Here is a 23,320-nt window from a genome sequence, read left to right as displayed (position 1 = left end):
TGAAGGAAACAAAAGAAAAATTCGGAGTAGGTATTAAAATCCATGGAGAAGAAATAAAAACCTTGAGGTTCGAGTTGAACGGAATGGATAGCGTCTTGAAAGGAGGTTATAAGATGAACATCAACAAAAGCAAAACGAGGATAATGGAATGTAGTCGAATTAAGTTGCGTGATGCTGAGGGAATTAGATTAGGAAATGACACACTTAAAGTAGTAAAGGAGTTTTGCTATTTGGGGAGCAAAATAACTGATGATGGTCGAAGTAGAGAGGATATAAAATGTAGACTGGCAATGGCAAGGAAAGCGTTTCTGAAGAAGAGAAATTTGTTAACATCGAGTATAGATTTAAGTGTCAGGAAGTCATTTCTGAAAGTATTTGTATGGAGTGTAGCGATGTATGGAACTGAAACATGGATGATAAATAGTTTGGACAAGAAGAGAATAGAAGCTTTCGAAATGTGGTGCTACAAAAGAATGTTGAAGATTAGATGGGTAGATCACATAACTAATGAGGATGTACTGAATAGGATTGAGGAGAAGAGAAGTTTGTGGCACAACTTGACTAGAAGAAGGGATCGATTGGTAGGATATGTTCTGAGGCATCAAGGGATCACCAATTTAGCATTGGAGGGCAGCGTGGAGGGTAAAAATCATAGAGGGCGACCAAGAGATGAATACACCAAGCAGATTCAGAAGGATGTAGGTTGCAGTAGGTACTGTGAGATGAAGAAGCTTGCACAGGATAGAGTAGCAGGGAGAGCCGCATCAAACCAGTCTCATGACTGAAGACCACAACAACAACAACAACAACAACAACAAACTGACAAAAATAACTTCATTGTTTTGCAAGGCGATTAATGCTTGACTGTCAAAAAAGTGGAAATAAAATCTGAAAGTAAAAGCATATTTTTGCCTTCCGTTACTAAGCGAACATATTTTATTTCATTTGATAGCTCCCAGCGACAAAAATCCGTTTCATCATCATTTAACATGAGAGCAATAAACAAAGACGAAACAACAAAATCACTGAATGTAAAGAAGGGTCACGTGGAGACGACCCACCTCCCCACCACAAATCTGACTGCTGTGTACATCAGCCCCAGATTTACTATATTCCCGAACCAGGGCAATATTAGGTAGTGGCGCCCAGCCACACTTCGGTAACCAGAAGGCGGAGAAGGTATTACGCATATGCCACTGAACTGCGCATGTGCAAGAGCCCGCCCGCAACTGCTCAAACGAGTCTAATTTAAACAGTTGTCACATCACTCTCATCAGAGGCATTTGTTGTTATGAAGCACTGCATAGTCTTCCTAAGCCTTCTACACACTGTGCTGTTGGCTGACACTTGTATGAGCAATGTGTTTTGTTGTTGTATATGGTGCATTTCCTTTGCAACTAAAGTTTTATTTTCGGTTCCCCCCCCCCTCTCATTCATGTTTTTTTGCTTCAGTATTATTCTGCAGTAGCAGGATACATTAATATCCTTAGTTAGAGTATTGGTTCTTACCAGTCAAAAAATCACAAAAATTTAACTGAAAACCAAAACAATGAAAAATTCCCAGAATTCTAAACAATTCCCGGGTTTTTCCTGGTTTTCTCCCGGATGAAAAAATTCCCGGGTTTTTCCCGGATCTCCCGGTTGTCCCGAGTCCTATACACCCTGTTTTATACTTTAATAGCCAATGTGTCACATCCAATCATTCTACTGTGAATGTCATGAAACATTTGATGGGGTGCATTTCTTCTTTACATGCATCTTTACATGCAAATACCTTCATTTCTTACAGCACAGCCACCAAAACATTGCCTTTCACCACTCTACCTAGTGTATACACTACGGAACAATGAGGTTCAAAAAATACATGTATATACCTTTCTCTGACATATCTTTGATTTCTATGGAGAATAAATTTGACTGAATTTTAGTTCCACATTTTGAAAGCCTCAGGATTGGTTTTTCCAGTTTCTTGAAAACAGAAGTTGGTTTGAAACTCTCTTCACATTCATCTGCTCCCAGTGAAATTTGTTTTGGCACATTGAGCTGAAAAAAAGAAAACAATTCACACTATGGTAAAACTCCAGGTAGGAATAACAATATAGAAAAATATAGATTGCTATTTACCATGAAGATAACACACTAAGTTGCAGATGGGCACAATTAAAAGACACTTACACATAAGCTTTCGGGTGCAGCCTTTGTCTGAAAAAGAGAGAAACGCACCATTCATTCATGTAAGCAAGCACACAACATCCACACATGAAAGCCAACTTCAGCAGCTCAGATCAGAGTGCAACTATCAAGAGGGATGGTAGCAGCAATCTGGAGTGGGCAGGGAAGAGGAAGGAGAAGAGATAGCAGTGTAAACTGATATCCCTCCATCGCACTTTATAGCTGCATTTTCGCCCAACCTGACTGGGTTAGCGGTCATTTGAGTGCAAGGTGTGTTTGCTTGTGTGAATGAACGGTGCGCTTTCCTGTTTTTCCAATGAAGGCTGTGGCTGAAAGCTCATGTGTAAGTGTCTTAATTGTGGCTGTCTGCAACTTAGTGTATCATCTTCGTGGCTCTGTGTGTGTGTGTGTGTGTGTGTGTGTGTGTGTGTGTGTGTGTGTGTGTACATGCGCGCGGGGTGGGAGCGAAACATTCCACATGGGAAAATATATCTAAAACAAAGATGATGTGACTTACCAAACGAAAGTGCTGGCAGGTCGATAGACACACAAACAAACACAAACATACACACAAAATTCAAGCTTTCGCAACCAACGGTTGCTTCGTCAGGAAAGAGGGAAGGAGAGGGGAAGACCAAAGGATGTGGGTTTTAAGGGTGAGGGTAAGGAGTCGTTCCAATCCCGGGATCGGAAAGACTTACCTTAGGGGGGAAAAGGACAGGAATACACTTGCACACACACCCATATCCATCCGCACATACACATAACCAGAGCCACTTCCTCATCCCCTCGAACCCAGAAACTCTCACAGAAGAACCCCAAAAGTGCCCCACTTGTGACAGGATACTTCCCGGGACTGGATCAGACTCTGAATGTTGCTCTCCAGTAGGGATACGACTTCCTCAAATCCTGCCCTGAAATGAGATCCATTCTTCATGAAATCCTCCCCACTCCACCAAGAGTGTCTTTCCACTGTCCACCTAACCTTCGTAACCTCTTGGTTCATCCCTATGAAATCCCCAAACCACCTTCCCTACCCTCTGGCTCCTACCCTTGTAACCGCCCCCGGTGTAAAACCTGCCCCATGCACCCTCCCACCACCACCTACTCCAGTCCTGTAACCCGGAAGGTGTACACGATCAAAGGCAGAGCCACATGTGAAAGCACCCACGTGATTTACCAACTGACCTGCCTACACTGTGACGCTTTCTATGTGGGAATGACCAGCAACAAACTGTCCATTCGCATGAATGGACACTTGAAGACAGTGTTTGTTGGTAATGAGGATCACCCTGTGGCTAAACATGCTTTGGTGCACGGCCAGCACATCTTGGCACAGTGTTACACCGTCCGGGTTATCTGGATACTTCCCACTAACACCAACCTATCCGAGCTCTGGAGATAGGAACTTGCCCTTCAATATATCCTCTCTTCCCGTTATCCACCAGGCCTCAATCTCCACTAATTTCAAGTTGCCGCGACTCATACCTCACCTGTCATTCAACAACATCTTTGCTTCTGCACTTCCGCCTCGACTGACATCTCTGCCCAAACTCTTTGTCTTCAAATATGTCTGCTTGTGTCTGTATATGTGTGGATGGATATGTGTGTGTGTGCGCGAGTGTATACCCGTCCTTTTTTCCCCCTAAGGTAAGTCTTTCCGCTCCCGGGATTGGAATGACTCCTTACCCTCTCCCTTAAAACCCACATCCTTTCGTCTTTCCCTCTCCTTCCCTCTTTCCTGATGAGGCAACAGTTTGTTGCGAAAGCTTGAATATTGTGTGTATGTGTTTGTTTGTGTGTCTATCGATGTGCCAGCGCTTTCGTTTGCTAAGTCACATCATCTTTGTTTTTAGATATATTTTTTCCCACATGGAATGTTTCCTTCTATTATATTCATATCATTAATTTGAACCCAACAATTACGTTTGTTATTGTCACTGTTGCATTTTGAAATCTTTTCTGTCGTCTTATTTTCTCTTTCTGTTTTTGCAGTAGTTTCACTTTGTATTCACCTTCTCCTTTTTACCGTAATCTACTATACAATTTTATCCCACCTATATATACTCAACAATATGTCACCCACTTCCATACCATAACAAAAAAAAATTTTTTTTTCCGCTTTCAACACTACCGCTGCTATAAAATCCACCGTTTCTAGTCCACAAACAGTTCCTTTCACCTATTAAACAACCATTTCGTCTAGTTCTGATAACTTTCGCTTTATTTCCATTTCCATTTTTCGCACATCACTGATAATTTTTAGCCGATTCCCACGGGTTTTAACGTCATTATTTCTTCGCCAGAAAATTGTTAGCCTCATTTTCATAATCTGCCACCACAAAACCACTCCTTTTAATACACTTACACGCAGTTTTTTTCGAAATTTTCCCGAATTTCTCCATCCCTAACGTGTTTTGGCGGCAACACAACCACCTAATCTTTGTGCACATTGTTGTCTACCAACCCAAGTTCACCACAGGATCAACATAGCCCAGCTTTAACCAACACTTTTTCGCCTTTTTTCACAACAGATCTCCAGTTACTTTCTCCAGTTATTTTCATTTTCATTTCAACCTCATGTTACACTTTCCACTTTCTAATACCATGTCACCCTCACAACACCCCCATAACGACCCCATTCAGTTTTATTTACATTCCCTCCGCAAACATGCCTTCACCCTAGCCAGATTACGCTCCCATATTCTATTTTCTCAGGCTTGTCTGACATTTGGCATTACCCCCAAAGGCCTCACACTTAAAGTTCCCATCTCTGGCTGCAACCCTTCTTTCCATCACTCCCTATACCAGTTCCAAACTGAACAATCCATTGCCCTCACCCACCTAATCCTTCACCTACACATCAACTCAGCCAATGAACACACCCGTCAACTCCTATCCTTAATAAAAGTCCTCAATCTTTCCTCTCCCACATCCACACCGGCTGTTCAGAGCATCCTCCTACAGGCCAACCGCAAATTAGAACAGCATGCCACCCTTCACCTCAAAAAACTATCCAATCTCCTGGTTTCCCACCTCCGGAAAGCAACTCACTCACCCTTCACAACCTTTCTAGCAAACCTCAACCACCTCTCATTGCACACAAACCCAGTCTCTCCCATCTACTCAATCTCCCACTTCCAGCTCCACTCCCTCCAAAACCTCAAAATTCCAATCACCACAATCTGGTACCACAACACCCTAATTTAGTAGTTAACCTTTCCTCCAAACCTCTCTCCCAATCCGAAACCTCTGTCCTATCCAAAGGCCTCACCTTCAGCCCCACTCCCTGATTCAACCAAACAGCCCTCTTCAAAGATTTACTGTCCTACACTTGTACTCTCTGCTGGAAGTATCACTTTGCCACGAAAAAAAATTATCCTAATCCTACCCCTAATGATCCAACTCCCCAAGACACTATCCAAATTGAACCCTGCCTGGAACAGTTCCGTCTTCCGTCACAGCGTGACCCACCTCCTCTTCCTCAAAATCACCCTCTCCAAACCTTCCAGGAATTTCTGACTTCCAGCCTTGCCTCTCAAGCCTTCTTAAAAAACCTTAATCCTACTCCCAACATTACCACTGCTGAAGCCCAGGCTATCCGTGATCTGAAGGCTGACCGGTCCATCGTCATTCTTCCGCCGGACAAGGGTTCCATGACCGTGGTACTTGATCGTCGGGAGTATGTGGCTGAGGGACTGCGTCAGCTTTCAGACAACACCACATACAAAGTTTGCCAAGGTAATCCCATTACTGAAGTCCAGGCGTAGCTTCAAGGAATCCTCAGAACCTTAGGCCCCCTACAAAACATTTCACCTGACTCCATCAACCTCCTGACCCCACCGACACCCTGCACCCCTACCTTCTACCTTCTTCCTAAAATTCACAAACCCAATCATCCCGGCCGCCCCATTGTAGCTGGTTACCAAGCCCCCACAGAATGTATCTCCGCCTACGTAGATCAACACCTTCAACCCATTACATGCAGTCTCCCATCCTTCATCAAAGACACCAACCACTTCCTCGAACGCCTGGAATCCTTACCCAATCCGTTACCCCCGGAAACCATCCTTGTAACCATTATTGCCACTTCCTTATACACAAATATCCCGCACGTCCAGGGCCTCGCTGCGATGGAGCACTTCCTTTCACGCCGAACACCTGCCACCCTACCTAACACCTCTTTCCTCATTACCTTAGCCAGCTTCATCCTGATCCACAACTTCTTCACTTTTGAAGACCAGACATACCAACAATTAAAGGGAACAGCCATGGGTACCAGGATGGCCCCTTCGTACGCCAACCTATTCATGGGTCGCTTAGAGGAAGCCTTCTTGGTTACCCAGGCCTGCCAACCCAAAGTTTGGTACAGATTTATTGATGACATCTTCACGATCTGTACTCACAGTGAAGAAGAACTCCAGAATTTCCTCTCCAACCTCAACTCCTTTGGTTCCATCAGATTCACCTGGTCCTACTCCAAATCCCATGCCACTATCCTTGATGTTGACCTCCACCTGTCCAATGGCCAGCTTCACACGTCCGTCCCCATCAAACCCACCAACAAGCAACAGTACGTCCATTACGACAGCTGCCACCCATTCCACATCAAACGGTCCCTTCCCTACAGCCTAGGTCTTCGTGGCAAACGAATCTGCTCCAGTCCGGAATCCCTGAAGCATTACACCAACAACCTGACAACAGCTTTCGCATCTCGCAACTACCCTCCCGACCTGGTACAGAAGCAAATAACCAGAGCCACTTCCTCATCCTCTCAAACCCAGAACCTCCCACAGAAGAACCACAAAAGTGCCCCACTTGTGACAGGATACTTTCCGGGACTGGATCAGACTCTGAATGTGGCTCTCCAGGCAGGGATACGACTTCCTCAAATCCTGCCCTGAAATGAGATCCATCCTTCATGAAATCCTCCCCACTCCACCAAGAGTGTCTTTCCAACGTACACCTAACCTGCGTGACCTCTTAGTTCATCTCTATGAAATCCCCAAACCACCTTCCCTACCCTCTGGCTCCTATCCTTGTAACCGCCCCCGGTGTAAAACCTGTCCCATGCACCCTCCCACCACCACCTACTCCAGTCCTGTAACCCGGAAAGTGTACACGATCAAAGGCAGAGCCACATGTGAAAGCACCCACGTGGTCTACCAACTGACCTGCCTACACTGTGACGCATTCTGTGTGGGAATGTCCAGCAACAAACTGTCCATTCGCATGAATGGACACAGGCAGACAATGTTTGTTGGTAATGAGGATCACCCTGTCGCTAAACATGCCTTGGTGCACGGCCAGCACATCTTGGCACAGTGTTACACCGTCCGGGTTATCTGGATACTTCCCACTAACACCAACCTATCCGAACTCCGGAGATGGGAACTTGCTCTTCAATATACCCTCTCTTCCCGTTATCCACCAGGCCTCAATCTCCGCTAATTTCAAGTCGCCGCCACTCATACCTCACCTGTCATTCAACAACATCTTTGCCTCTGCACTTCCACCTCGACTGACGTCTCTGCCGAAACTCTTTGTCTTCAAATAAGTTTGCTTGTGTCTGTATATGTGTGGATGGATATGTGTGTGTGTGCGCGCGAGTGTATACCCGTCCTTTTTTCCCCCTAAGGTAAGTCTTTCCGCTCCCGGGATTGGAATGACTCCTTACCCTCTCCCTTAAAACCCACATCCTTTTGTCTTTCCGTCTCCTTCCCTCTTTCCTGATGAGGCAACAGTTGGTTGCGAAAGCTAGAATTTTGTGTCTGTTTGTGTGTCTATCGACGTGCCAGCGCTGGTATGCCACTTTCCTTGACGTTGACCCCCACCTGTCCAATGGCCAGCTTCACACGTCCGTCCACATCAAACCCACCAACAAGCAACAGTACCTCCATTATGACAGTTGCCACCCATTCCACATCAAACGGTCCCTTCCCTACAGCCTAGGTCTTCGTGTCAAACGAATCTGCTCCAGTCCGGAATCCCTGAAGCATTACACCAACAACCTGACAATAGCTTTCGCATCTCGCAACTACCCTCCCGACCTGGTACAGAAGCAAATAAACAGAGCCACTTCCTCATCCTCTCAAACCCAGAATCCCCCACAGAAGAACCACAAAAGTGCCCCACTTGTGACAGGATACTTTCCGGGACGGGACCAGACTCTGAATGTGGCTCTCCAGCAGGGATACGACTTCCTCAAATCTTGCCCTGAAATGAGATCCATCCTTCATGAAATCCTCCCCACTCCACCACGAGTGTCTTTCCGCCGTCCACCTAACCCACGTAACCTGTTAGTTCATCCCTATGAAGTCCCCAAACCACCTTCCCTACCCTCTGGCTCCTATCCTTGTAACCACCCCCGGTGTAAAACCTGTCCCATGCACCCTCCCACCACCACCTACTCCAGTCCTGTAACCCGGAAGGTGTACACGATCAAAGGCAGAGCCACATGTGAAAGCACCCACGTGATTTACCAACTGACCTGCCTACACTGTGACGCTTTCTATGTGGGAATGACCAGCAACAAACTGTCCATTCGCATGAATGGACACAAGCAGACAGTGTTTGTTGGTAATGAGGATCACCCTGTGGCTAAACATGCTTTGGTGCACGGCCAGCAGATCTTGGCACAGTGTTACACCGTCCGGGTTATCTGGATACTTCCCACTAACACCAACCTATCCGAACTCCGGAGATGGGAACTTGCTCTTCAATATATCCTCTCTTCCCGTTATCCACCAGGCCTCAATCTCCGCTAATTTCAAGTCGCCGCCACTCATACCTCACCTGTCATTCAACAACATCTTTGCCTCTGCACTTCCACCTCGACTGACATCTCTGCCCAAACTCTTTGTCTTCAAATAAGTTTGCTTGTGTCTGTATATGTGTGGATGGATATGTGTGTGTGTGCGCGCGAGTGTATACCCGTCCTTTTTTCCCCCTAAGGTAAGTCTTTCCGCTCCCGGGATTGGAATGACTCCTTACCCTCTCCCTTAAAACCCACATCCTTTTGTCTTTCCGTCTCCTTCCCTCTTTCCTGATGAGGCAACAGTTGGTTGCGAAAGCTAGAATTTTGTGTCTGTTTGTGTGTCTATCGACGTGCCAGCGCTGGCATGCCACTTTCCTTGACGTTGACCCCCACCTGTCCAATGGCCAGCTTCACACGTCCGTCCACATCAAACCCACCAACAAGCAACAGTACCTCCATTATGACAGTTGCCACCCATTCCACATCAAACGGTCCCTTCCCTACAGCCGAGGTCTTCGTGTCAAACGAATCTGCTCCAGTCCGGAATCCCTGAAGCATTACACCAACAACCTGACAACAGCTTTCGCATCTCGCAACTACCCTCCCGACCTGGTACAGAAGCAAATAAACAGAGCCACTTCCTCATCCCCTCGAACCCAGAATCCCCCACAGAAGAACCACAAAAGTGCCCCACTTGTGACAGGATACTTTCCGGGACGGGACCAGACTCTGAATGTGGCTCTCCAGCAGGGATACGACTTCCTCAAATCTTGCCCTGAAATGAGATCCATCCTTCATGAAATCCTCCCCACTCCACCACGAGTGTCTTTCCGCCGTCCACCTAACCCACGTAACCTGTTAGTTCATCCCTATGAAGTCCCCAAACCACCTTCCCTACCCTCTGGCTCCTATCCTTGTAACCACCCCCGGTGTAAAACCTGTCCCATGCACCCTCCCACCACCACCTACTCCAGTCCTGTAACCCGGAAGGTGTACACGATCAAAGGCAGAGCCACATGTGAAAGCACCCACGTGATTTACCAACTGACCTGCCTACACTGTGACGCTTTCTATGTGGGAATGACCAGCAACAAACTGTCCATTCGCATGAATGGACACAAGCAGACAGTGTTTGTTGGTAATGAGGATCACCCTGTGGCTAAACATGCTTTGGTGCACGGCCAGCAGATCTTGGCACAGTGTTACACCGTCCGGGTTATCTGGATACTTCCCACTAACACCAACCTATCCGAACTCCGGAGATGGGAACTTGCTCTTCAATATATCCTCTCTTCCCGTTATCCACCAGGCCTCAATCTCCGCTAATTTCAAGTCGCCGCCACTCATACCTCACCTGTCATTCAACAACATCTTTGCCTCTGCACTTCCACCTCGACTGACATCTCTGCCCAAACTCTTTGTCTTCAAATAAGTTTGCTTGTGTCTGTATATGTGTGGATGGATATGTGTGTGTGTGCGCGCGAGTGTATACCCGTCCTTTTTTCCCCCTAAGGTAAGTCTTTCCGCTCCCGGGATTGGAATGACTCCTTACCCTCTCCCTTAAAACCCACATCCTTTCGTCTTTCCCTCTCCTTCCCTCTTTCCTGATGAGGCAACAGTTTGTTGCGAAAGCTTGAATATTGTGTGTATGTGTTTGTTTGTGTGTCTATCGATGTGCCAGCGCTTTCGTTTGCTAAGTCACATCATCTTTGTTTTTAGATATATTTTTTCCCACATGGAATGTTTCCTTCTATTATATTCATATCATTAATTTGAACCCAACAATTACGTTTGTTATTGTCACTGTTGCATTTCGAAATCTTTTCTGTCGTCTTATTTTCTCTTTCTGTTTTTGCAGTAGTTTCACTTTGTATTCACCTTCTCCTTTTTACCGTAATCTACTATACAATTTTATCCCACCTATATATACTCAACAATATGTCACCCACTTCCATACCATAACAAAAAAAAATTTTTTTTTCCGCTTTCAACACTACCGCTGCTATAAAATCCACCGTTTCTAGTCCACAAACAGTTCCTTTCACCTATTAAACAACCATTTCGTCTAGTTCTGATAACTTTCGCTTTATTTCCATTTCCATTTTTCGCACATCACTGATAATTTTTAGCCGATTCCCACGGGTTTTAACGTCATTATTTCTTCGCCAGAAAATTGTTAGCCTCATTTTCATAATCTGCCACCACAAAACCACTCCTTTTAATACACTTACACGCAGTTTTTTTCGAAATTTTCCCGAATTTCTCCATCCCTAACGTGTTTTGGCGGCAACACAACCACCTAATCTTTGTGCACATTGTTGTCTACCAACCCAAGTTCACCACAGGATCAACATAGCCCAGCTTTAACCAACACTTTTTCGCCTTTTTTCACAACAGATCTCCAGTTACTTTCTCCAGTTATTTTCATTTTCATTTCAACCTCATGTTACACTTTCCACTTTCTAATACCATGTCACCCTCACAACACCCCCATAACGACCCCATTCAGTTTTATTTACATTCCCTCCGCAAACATGCCTTCACCCTAGCCAGATTACGCTCCCATATTCTATTTTCTCAGGCTTGTCTGACATTTGGCATTACCCCCAAAGGCCTCACACTTAAAGTTCCCATCTCTGGCTGCAACCCTTCTTTCCATCACTCCCTATACCAGTTCCAAACTGAACAATCCATTGCCCTCACCCACCTAATCCTTCACCTACACATCAACTCAGCCAATGAACACACCCGTCAACTCCTATCCTTAATAAAAGTCCTCAATCTTTCCTCTCCCACATCCACACCGGCTGTTCAGAGCATCCTCCTACAGGCCAACCGCAAATTAGAACAGCATGCCACCCTTCACCTCAAAAAACTATCCAATCTCCTGGTTTCCCACCTCCGGAAAGCAACTCACTCACCCTTCACAACCTTTCTAGCAAACCTCAACCACCTCTCATTGCACACAAACCCAGTCTCTCCCATCTACTCAATCTCCCACTTCCAGCTCCACTCCCTCCAAAACCTCAAAATTCCAATCACCACAATCTGGTACCACAACACCCTAATTTAGTAGTTAACCTTTCCTCCAAACCTCTCTCCCAATCCGAAACCTCTGTCCTATCCAAAGGCCTCACCTTCAGCCCCACTCCCTGATTCAACCAAACAGCCCTCTTCAAAGATTTACTGTCCTACACTTGTACTCTCTGCTGGAAGTATCACTTTGCCACGAAAAAAAATTATCCTAATCCTACCCCTAATGATCCAACTCCCCAAGACACTATCCAAATTGAACCCTGCCTGGAACAGTTCCGTCTTCCGTCACAGCGTGACCCACCTCCTCTTCCTCAAAATCACCCTCTCCAAACCTTCCAGGAATTTCTGACTTCCAGCCTTGCCTCTCAAGCCTTCTTAAAAAACCTTAATCCTACTCCCAACATTACCACTGCTGAAGCCCAGGCTATCCGTGATCTGAAGGCTGACCGGTCCATCGTCATTCTTCCGCCGGACAAGGGTTCCATGACCGTGGTACTTGATCGTCGGGAGTATGTGGCTGAGGGACTGCGTCAGCTTTCAGACAACACCACATACAAAGTTTGCCAAGGTAATCCCATTCCTGATGTCCAGGCGAAGCTTCAAGGAATCCTCAGAACCTTAGGCCCCCTACAAAACATTTCACCTGACTCCATCAACCTCCTGACCCCACCGACACCCTGCACCCCTACCTTCTACCTTCTTCCTAAAATTCACAAACCCAATCATCCCGGCCGCCCCATTGTAGCTGGTTACCAAGCCCCCACAGAATGTATCTCCGCCTACGTAGATCAACACCTTCAACCCATTACATGCAGTCTCCCATCCTTCATCAAAGACACCAACCACTTCCTCGAACGCCTGGAATCCTTACCCAATCCGTTACCCCCGGAAACCATCCTTGTAACCATTATTGCCACTTCCTTATACACAAATATCCCGCACGTCCAGGGCCTCGCTGCGATGGAGCACTTCCTTTCACGCCGAACACCTGCCACCCTACCTAACACCTCTTTCCTCATTACCTTAGCCAGCTTCATCCTGATCCACAACTTCTTCACTTTTGAAGACCAGACATACCAACAATTAAAGGGAACAGCCATGGGTACCAGGATGGCCCCTTCGTACGCCAACCTATTCATGGGTCGCTTAGAGGAAGCCTTCTTGGTTACCCAGGCCTGCCAACCCAAAGTTTGGTACAGATTTATTGATGACATCTTCACGATCTGTACTCACAGTGAAGAAGAACTCCAGAATTTCCTCTCCAACCTCAACTCCTTTGGTTCCATCAGATTCACCTGGTCCTACTCCAAATCCCATGCCACTATCCTTGATGTTGACCTCCACCTGTCCAATGGCCAGCTTCACACGTCCGTCCCCATCAAACCCACCAACAAGCAACAGTACGTCCATTACGACAGCTGCCACCCATTCCACATCAAACGGTCCCTTCCCTACAGCCTAGGTCTTCGTGGCAAACGAATCTGCTCCAGTCCGGAATCCCTGAAGCATTACACCAACAACCTGACAACAGCTTTCGCATCTCGCAACTACCCTCCCGACCTGGTACAGAAGCAAATAACCAGAGCCACTTCCTCATCCTCTCAAACCCAGAACCTCCCACAGAAGAACCACAAAAGTGCCCCACTTGTGACAGGATACTTTCCGGGACTGGATCAGACTCTGAATGTGGCTCTCCAGGCAGGGATACGACTTCCTCAAATCCTGCCCTGAAATGAGATCCATCCTTCATGAAATCCTCCCCACTCCACCAAGAGTGTCTTTCCACCGTACACCTAACCTGCGTGACCTCTTAGTTCATCTCTATGAAATCCCCAAACCACCTTCCCTACCCTCTGGCTCCTATCCTTGTAACCGCCCCCGGTGTAAAACCTGTCCCATGCACCCTCCCACCACCACCTACTCCAGTCCTGTAACCCGGAAGGTGTACACGATCAAAGGCAGAGCCACATGTGAAAGCACCCACGTGATTTACCAACTGACCTGCCTACACTGTGACGCTTTCTATGTGGGAATGACCAGCAACAAACTGTCCATTCGCATGAATGGACACAAGCAGACAGTGTTTGTTGGTAATGAGGATCACCCTGTGGCTAAACATGCCTTGGTGCACGGCCAGCACATCTTGGCACAGTGTTACACCGTCCGGGTTATCTGGATACTTCCCACTAACACCAACCTATCCGAACTCCGGAGATGGGAACTTGCTCTTCAATATACCCTCTCTTCCCGTTATCCACCAGGCCTCAATCTCCGCTAATTTCAAGTTGCCGCCACTCATACCTCACCTGTCATTCAAAATCATCTTTGCCTCTTCACTTCCGCCTCGACTGACATCTCTGCCCAAACTCTTTGTCTTTAAATATGTCTGCTTGTGTCTGTATATGTGTGGATGGATATGTGTGTGTGTGCGCGAGTGTATACCTGTTCTTTTTTCCCCCTAAGGTAAGTCTTTCCGCTCCCGGGATTGGAATGACTCCTTACCCTCTCCCTTAAAACCCACATCCTTTTGTCTTTCCGTCTCCTTCCCCTCTTTCCTGATGAGGCAACAGTTTGTTGCGAAAGCTTGAATTTTATGTGTGTGTTTGTGTTTGTTTGTGTGTCTATCGACGTGCCAGTGCTTTTGTGCGGTAAGTCACATCATCTTTGTTTTTAGATATATATATATGTGAAGCACATCAATAGAAATATATTAAATGCACGAGCTAGCCGAATGACTGAGTGTCCTTTATATTTTGAATACTTTATGTTTAAACTAGCGCTGAAATGGTTACTTTTGCAAGTGAATATGAACATTTAATCAATCTATGAATACCTTGTGGACTGAGTTGTACACCTTCATCTTGTCCTGGGTTTCCAGACAACTATCCAAACTTCAAATAACTCTTGAATTAATGTTGATTATGTGTAACAAATTAAACTATATTCAATAAGGGATATGCCTCCATGAAAATGTAACTCCATCACATCATTAAAACTGTATGTTGGAAAAGGAATTAGAGTTGATTCTGTGTTTCAGATGCTGTGCACTACCAATTGTCCTATCCCAAGTAGTCTGTGAGATAAATGTATTGTTCCTTAGTAATAATAATACTGAGTTATTGCCTCTAATAATAATAATAATAATAATAATAATAATAATAATAATAATAATGTCTGAGAAAGGAAAGAAATAATAATAATAATAATAATAATAATAACAACAATGATTATGCGTAACTGTGCTTTATAAAAGAAATTCTTCATTATTGCAGACAGCCAAGCAAAAGGTATTCTCTCAACAGAGTGAGTCACAACAATACCTGTAAATGTAAGCACAGCACCACTGACCAATAATGAATGCAAAAAATAATAAAAATTTATTTTGTTATATATTTTTGACCAAAGTTCAGAGTTTTCTTTACTTACAAAAGGGAAATAACTTTCATTTTAAATTTATTCCATTTGGTTTTCTTTTTTTGCTTTTCATAAAGTTATTCTTAGTTACCCCAATAGATGTGCAAATCGAAGGAAACGGATGTGTCAAAATGTGTAACAGACGCCAATACCAATATCAAAGACTGGTCACATGAAATTACATAGCACGCCAATAAAAGGCAACCTGATGGCTGGCTTGCCCTCAGTATTTTCTTTGCTAGCTGCAATTATCTGCCTCTTCCTCTACGAAGTGAACTACGGCTGCCACTGATGCTTACCGGGATCTGTGAGTGGACAGTGACTGCTGTGCTTTCAAATTTACTGCAAGACTAAAGTGAAGGGCCTGTTATCTGCATACCATGGAGTGATATAACATTTATGTAGAAAGCTTTTATTTGATGAGCACTGTGAGACATAGCTGCAACTATGTTCAATATTATAACTGTAGTAAGCATGCACAACAAAGCTATTGTGTTTGGACATCATTTCTTTTAATTAGCCACTATTACTGTTTGGTTTGGTTTTGTGGACTAATGAACAGTTTAATCTGTTGTTACAGAATGCTAATTTGTGTTCAATAAATGTTTGTTGGCTTTAAGTGCCAGTTACAACACTTAGAATTCAACACAAAACCTCTCATTCTGTTCATGCAGTTTGCCATCTGTGAAGTAATTAATACAGATAGCACAAAATCCAGGTTGCTCTGTTCATACACAAGATCCAGACATCTGTAGGCAGTGGAGCTCATAATTACACATGAAGGGGCTACAAAAAAACAAGGAAATTATGTCCGTTAGTAAAAATGAATATTTTATGAGCTGTACACTGACATCCAGGTAGTGCTGTACTTGTCATAATATATACCTATTAGGGCATCATTTCCTCTAGCACACAGAACTGGTAAGTATGAAACATACCACTCTGATACTGCAGCTCAGCACCAGACATTAGTGGGATTTCAGCTCTCCAGTCTAGCATGCTATGAGGAAATGATGTATGTATCATGACAAATTCAGTATCACCTAGACATCATGGTGCACCACATATTCATTTTTACTAATGAACATAAATGCAACTAAGAATTTTTCCTCTTTCTGTACACTGCTTTTGTGTATTATCTATTGCACTGGATGTTTTTTGCTTTATTCATTGTGTATATGACAGAAGGTACACCATGGTTTCCTAAAACTGATTCTGTTAAATATTTCACTGATATTTTCAGCAACATTCCTCCCCTGTATGCCTGACAAAAACCAAGCTCATACGTGCATGTGGACATCAGACTTTTCTCTTGGTAAGCAACTTTGCATCCACTTAAAGGTAGTGTTGAGTGACATTGAATACAATATAGTGAAAATAACACAACAAAAACTCTACTTCATGCCTGGAATATGACATAACACTTTGAGAAGAGTGGATATATATTATGTAAAAACATACAAAAACATACAAAATGATGGGTAGGACAAAGGCAAAAACTGGAGCAGACAATACTGCATGTATCACTCATGTTAGTTTTCTGCCCCCCCCCCCCCCCCCCACACACACACACACACAGCTCAAGGCTCCTATCCCCTATCACTGAAGAACATGAAAAGTGGAGGGGGGAAGGGGGAGGGGGGATGGAGGGAAGGGGGAGGAGGAGAGAGGGGGAGGAGGAGAGAGGGGGAGGAGAGAGAGAGAGAGAGAGAGAGCGAGGGGGGGGGGGGGGAGAGGTGCAGACAGCAGCACAGTGAATGGAATAGATGTTAGCAGAAAAGTATGTATATCATTCCATGCTTTCAGAGGGAGAAACAAAAAGAGCTCACAAAATGAACTATGGAGAATGTTGAGAGGACATATGTAATTAGGCCCAAAGAACGTGTGTAATGATGAAGATGATCAGAATGAAGAAGTGACAAGAATCAAAATGAATTTCCATACAACTAGAATAGTAATTTACCTTTTTAGTTGAATGACTTGCCATTATAGCATAATAGATCTGTGCTCTGTCTTGCAAATCGATATCAGTGCTCCAGGCAATTATTGATCTCAATACTTCACAAAGTTCTGAAATTGAAGTGAAGAGTAATGTTACAACTATTAATTAAATAAATGTACCAAAAAATCGATGTACTTCTTGACAAATTAACAGCTTATGGGCTACAAATACTCACCAAAGTAAACTTCTGCAGGGTCATATTCCATCATTAAAAAGTAACACAATGACAATATCTCATGACCTGAGGACCAAGATAGAGCACTGCAATTTTCTTGGTTTACTATGTGTTTCATAAGATATAGAAGAATTGTCTGTAAAAAAATTTTAAAAAATGTTTAGAGTAGAACAGATAAATTAGATGAGATTTTTCCAACAAAAGTATGGTACATTATCAATATTAATAACTATACTTTAAATAAATGTTACCTGCAATGTTTTTTAGATTAAATGTATACACAGTGTAGCAATATGAATACAAAAATATGTCCTGAAGTGATTATTATGTTATAAATTAAATAGAAGGGTACCACACTCTATAAAAACAACATTTAATGTTTGATTTCTTCTCAATACTTGCTGTCCAGATTTTGTTACTGAGATTCATGTCTGTACAACAGATTGTGACTTCAGAGAAGTCATATTGTGACAGTGCAACAAATCATCACTCCAAGTCTCATTTTATATTCACACATAATCATCTTCAAGAGATTGTCAGGTTGCATTTGTTAAAACGATGCTGTCACACAAATATGTACAATGGGAAGTATAGCACATAATGTCTTATGAATACGACATTTACCTACTGTAAGCTTTTAAAATTTCTTGAAACCATTTACTATACCTAATGGAAATTAAGAAAATGTATGGCATAGACAGTGGCGGCTTGTGATTAGGTGCTAATGTGTTACAGCACACTGTAATTGTCACACTTAAATTATGCCATTTCTCTTCAAACGCGAGCTGGAAATCACATTACAAATACACCTTTTCTCTTCAAATGCATGCTGGTATACAAATAAAACGGATGAAAAAATATTTTGTAGCATTCTGTCCAAGATAATTATAAACCAGTGTTGAATGCTGAAATGATGGTGAGCCGCACTACAATCAACTCTAAGAAGGGACAAAGCTCTCTGTTTTCGGCTGTGCCTGTTCGTATGTGGCATCATACCTTCCAGCACTGTAGGTGCTACGTTGCTCACAGCACCAAGTCAATATTTTTCTTTGGAAGTGCACGTAAAGTATTGTGCAAGCAACATGGTAAATTCAGTAGATGATCTGATAAAGAGGCCCTTTTCCGGTGTATCTTAGAAGGAGAAAGCGAGTAGAAGAAGGTAGAAGCTCCTTTGAACTCCTAGAATATTTTGCCCGAGTGATTTGCAGAAAACGGTAAGTCACTCTCTAAAGGTACATACAGTGGTCAAGTGCTCCAATGGGCAATTCATTGGCTTGTATACAATTCCTGGTGCTATCATCTTTCTTTTTATTTTATTCCTTGCAATGTTAAACTATTAATTATAAAATTATTGCAGCATAAATATACAAAAAAAGATATGCACTATTAAATTGTTTACATAAATTTTGCTTCAGAAAAGTATTTTTTATTTGAAGGCCAAGAATGAAAGTATTAAATTATTGTGCAAGTATGTAAGAGTCAAAGCAGCAACAAACACAACATAGGCATGGCGTTCTGGGTTAACTGTGATTCAGAACCAGACTGGCCAGTGGAATGTATAAGACTTTGTCTTCTCCCAAGTGGCATGACATTTACAGCTGCCAAGTTTCTGGCCAGTGTTACCTCAATAGATAAGCCTCCAGCCAATGACTTGCCAGAGAAAGTGCGTTACACGTGCCAACATCTGACATAACTGATGACCCATCAACAGTAATAGGTAACTTTGGTGGTAACCAGGAACACAGCTGAGATTGAACAAACAGCATTTTACAGTACGGCTCCCTCTCTGTTTTTGACATGTAATGACTGGGACTCCATCTAACGCCGAACAGATACACCACAGTGTATTCTGCCACCCACCAAACCCATGCAATATCCTTGTCTATTCCCAGTCCACCCCTGCTCCCAAGCCTCTGCCTTAGGGATCATATTCCTGCAATAGACTTTGATGTCTGCCACCACCACCACCACCACCACCACCTACACCAGTCCAGTCACAGGTGTCACCTATCCCATCAATGGTAGAGCTACCTGTGAAAGTATGAAAGCAATCATGTGATCTACAAATCAAGATATAACAACTGTGCTGCTTTCTACATGGGCATGACAATCAAGATGCTGCCTGTCCGCAGGAATGGCTACCCACAAACTATGGTCAAGAGGCAGCTGGACCACGCAGTTACTGAACATACTGCCCAGAAGAATGAACTTCTCTTCAATGACTGCTTCACAGCCTGTGTCATCTGGTTTCTTCCTACCAACACCAGCTTTTCTGAACTGCACATGTGGAAACTCTCCCTGCAGTACATCCTACATTCCCATAAACCCCCTGGCCTCAACCTTCTCTGATCCCTGTCCTCCACCCACCTATCCCCTTCCCTGCCACGGGTCCACAACCACAAAGCTTTCTATTCCACCACCACATCCACTGGACTTTTCTCTCCACTACTTCTCTTCTCCCCCCCTCCCCCCAACCCCACCCCCTCCCACTGCACCTAGCAGCCATACCCTGCCCCCACCACACCCCTGCATGCTCCCACAAGCAGCACTACACTTTCTCTCACCCCTATCCTACTTTCCCCTCCCTCCCTGTCCCAGCCTCCTCCTTACACCAACCACCCACATATTGCTTTCCCATCAGGCGCAGTTGCTATAAGCAGCCTAACCTCAGTGCCCACACACATTGGGCACGTGTGTGAGAGTTGTGCTTGTGTGTGTGTTTTCTACTTCAGAAGAAGGCCCTTTGGCCAAAAGCTCAAATGTATGGTTTTGTACAGTGAGTGCACATAATTAAATAGCGCGTGCTTCCACGTCTGGCCTAAAGAGGACACCTCACACCGGCACAGATGGCACACCAAATGCTGCACCATGTGCAAAACAACCATATATGTAAGCCAGTGTGCCAGATCCTCGACCACTCTAATGTTTAAGTGACTACTGAATACTTCACTGTAGACTGTGCCTTCATGTATTCCCTGATTTCATGTGTTATACTGACTACAATGTCATCCAGAGACTTAGTATTTTTCTTTATATGGAGACAAATTAATAGTTGGTTGGTGGTAATTCTATTATTACTTGTGCAATGTTAGAGTACACAGCAGTTTTTGTTGTGCCTGTCTCAAACATCTCTATATGAGTAGCAATCTATCCTTTTCATAATATTAAAAAATCTGAAACACCTTTTCATTTACAAGTTAATATCAAACTGGTTTCAAGTATGTACATGTATATACACTGAAGTTCATATGGTAATTCTTAACAATGTAGGAAGAGAGATTGCTACTCACTGTAAAGAAGACACATTAAGTTGCAGACAGGTGCAATTAAAAGACACTTACACAGATCTTTCACACACAGCCTTCATCAGCAAAGGGAAACAGAGAAACATACAGCATTCAAACACACAAGCAAGCACATCTCATGCACACATAACCGCCAACTGCTGCGGTTCAGGCCACAATGCCATTCTGGCCTGAACTTCCTGAGTTTGTGGTCATGTGTGCATGAAGTGTGCTTGCTTCTGTGCACGAATGATGTATATTTCTCTGTTTCCCTTCATGTTAAGTGTTTTTAATTGTGCCTGTCGGCAGCTTAAAGTGTCTTCTTTATGGTAGCAATCTATCTTTCCGTACATTGTCGATATTTCTACATGGAGTCTCCATTGTAACGTAATTATTAGGTTGTTGTAGCCATGTATGATCAAACAGAAAGCAGTTTACAACATTTACTTACAATGATCATATTACTGCCCTGAAGAAATGAGAAGTCAGATTTTAAATAAGACATATTTTATTTGAATCAAGCAATGGAAAATCCAGGATGTAATGTAACAATATTATGAGAAGTAAAGTCGCTACTCACCATAAGCGGAGATGCTGAGTCACAGATTGGCACAATAAAAAGACTCTCATAATTAAAGCTTTCATCCATTGACCATCACCATAAGCGGAGACGCTGAGTCACAGATAGGCACCACAAAAAGACTCTCATAATTAAAGCTTTCAGCCATTGACCTTCATCAACAATAGCCACACATATATGCACGTGCACCCACACACACCCACACCCACCCACCCACCCACACACACACACACACACACACACACACACACACACACACACACACACACACACACACACTTTGGGTGGGGGAGGGGGGGGGACCCTCCCCCATATTCCCACCCAGTCGCCACTCCTATCATGCACTGGTGCTGCTGCTTGCAGTGTGGTTTCAGTTGCCTCAGACTGCAGCCACGTGTGTGAGTTGCGTTTGTGTGAGTGTGTGTGCACGTGTGTGTGTCTATTGTTGACCGAGACCAATGGCCAAAAGCTTTAATTGTGAGTCTTTGTTGTGCCTATCTGCGACTCAGTATATCCACTACAGGATGAGTAGCGACTTTCCTTCTCACATAAGTTATTTATTAATAAATCTTAAAACAAAGATGATGTGACTTACCGAACGAAAGTGCTGGCAGGTCGATAGACACACAAACAAACACAAACATACACACAAAATTCTAGCTTTCACAACCAACGGTTGCTTCTTCAGGAAAGAGGGAAGGAGAAGGAAAGACGAAAGGATGTGGGTTTTAAGGGAGAGGGTAAGGAGTCATTCCAATCCCGGGAGCGGAAAGACTTATCTTAGGGGGAAAAAAGGACAGGTATACACTCGCACACACACCCATATCCAACCACACATACACAGACACAAGCAGACATTTGTAAAGGCAAAGAGATTCGACAGAGATGTCAGTCGAGGCAGAAGTACAGAGGCAAAGATGTTGAAAAACAGGTGAGGTATGAGCGGCGGCAACTTGAAATTAGCGGAGGCTGAGGCCTGGCGGATAATGAGAAGAGAGGATATACTGAAGGGCAAGTTCCCATCTCCGGAGTTCTGACAGGTTGGTGTTAGTGGGAAGTATCCAGATAACCCGGACGTTGTAACACTGTGCCAAGATGTGCTGGCCGTGCACCAAGGCATGTTTAGCCACAGGGTGATCCTCATTACCAACAAACACTGTCTGCCTGTGTCCATTCATGCCAATGGACAGTTTGTTACTGGTCATTCCCACATAGAAAGCTTCACAGTGTACGCAGGTCAGTTGGTAAATCACGTGGGTGCTTTCACACGTGGCTCTGCCTTTGATCGTGTACACCTTCCGGGTTACAGGACTGGAGTAGGTGGTGGTGGGAGGATGCATGGGACAGGTTTTACACCGGGGGCGGTTACAAGGGTAGGAGCCAGAGGGTAGAGAAGGTGGTTTGGGGATTTCATAGGGATGAACTAAGAGGTTACGAAGGTTAGGTGGACGGCGGAAAGACACTCTTGGTGGAGTGGGCCCAAGGGGCCAGGGGCTGGCCCAAGTTCGCCACTCTACCCTTGTCTGCCATTCGAGTAGGGGCTACCGGCTCTGAAACACTGGCTGCATTGAAGTGCACTGACAGCTGCAGGTATTAGTACCAATACTCACAACCTCTGTCTGCATTGAGGCATCGGCTTTTGGAGAAGGCTTTTGAACCAGGGATGCAAAAGATATAGCGAATGTGGGAGGTTGCATCGACTTATAGATCTTCTTGGCCTCACCATATGGGATATGCTGGGTTGTTTTTATTTCCTGGACTTTGCATTCCTCTAAAAATATTTGGCAGTCCCTACTCCAAACAGGGTGGTTTCCAGAGCAATTGATACATCTGGCTGGAGACGAGCAACCAACTCCTTCATGAGCAGCCTTACCACAGTTGCCACAAGTCGCTTCGCCTT

At 44.3% G+C, this 23,320-nt stretch overlaps 1 protein-coding gene across 3 annotated transcripts in view; it reads right to left on the bottom strand.

The window, feature by feature from the left end:
* The window catches only part of LOC126198548 (AP-5 complex subunit beta-1-like), a 153,104-nt gene that overhangs the window by 42,575 nt on the left and 87,209 nt on the right, over positions 1-23,320 (bottom strand). For all 3 annotated transcript variants that reach the window (XR_007540085.1, XM_049934969.1, XM_049934970.1), the window contains exons 11-13: positions 17,557-17,692; positions 17,343-17,449; positions 1,875-2,043 (exon numbers count right to left, since the gene is read on the bottom strand). Coding sequence is in view for 2 of the 3 variants with exons in the window: in XM_049934969.1 (XP_049790926.1) it covers positions 1,875-2,043; positions 17,343-17,449; positions 17,557-17,692 (412 nt within the window). In the remaining variant the exon portion in view is untranslated. The remainder of the gene's footprint in view (positions 1-1,874; positions 2,044-17,342; positions 17,450-17,556; positions 17,693-23,320) is intronic.

This window comes from Schistocerca nitens, chromosome 8, assembly GCF_023898315.1.
Source record: "Schistocerca nitens isolate TAMUIC-IGC-003100 chromosome 8, iqSchNite1.1, whole genome shotgun sequence".
In the NCBI taxonomy this organism is placed as follows: Eukaryota; Metazoa; Arthropoda; class Insecta; order Orthoptera; family Acrididae; genus Schistocerca; species Schistocerca nitens.
Note: the sequence above shows the minus strand (reverse complement) of the source record. Positions and strands in the feature narration are given on the sequence as shown.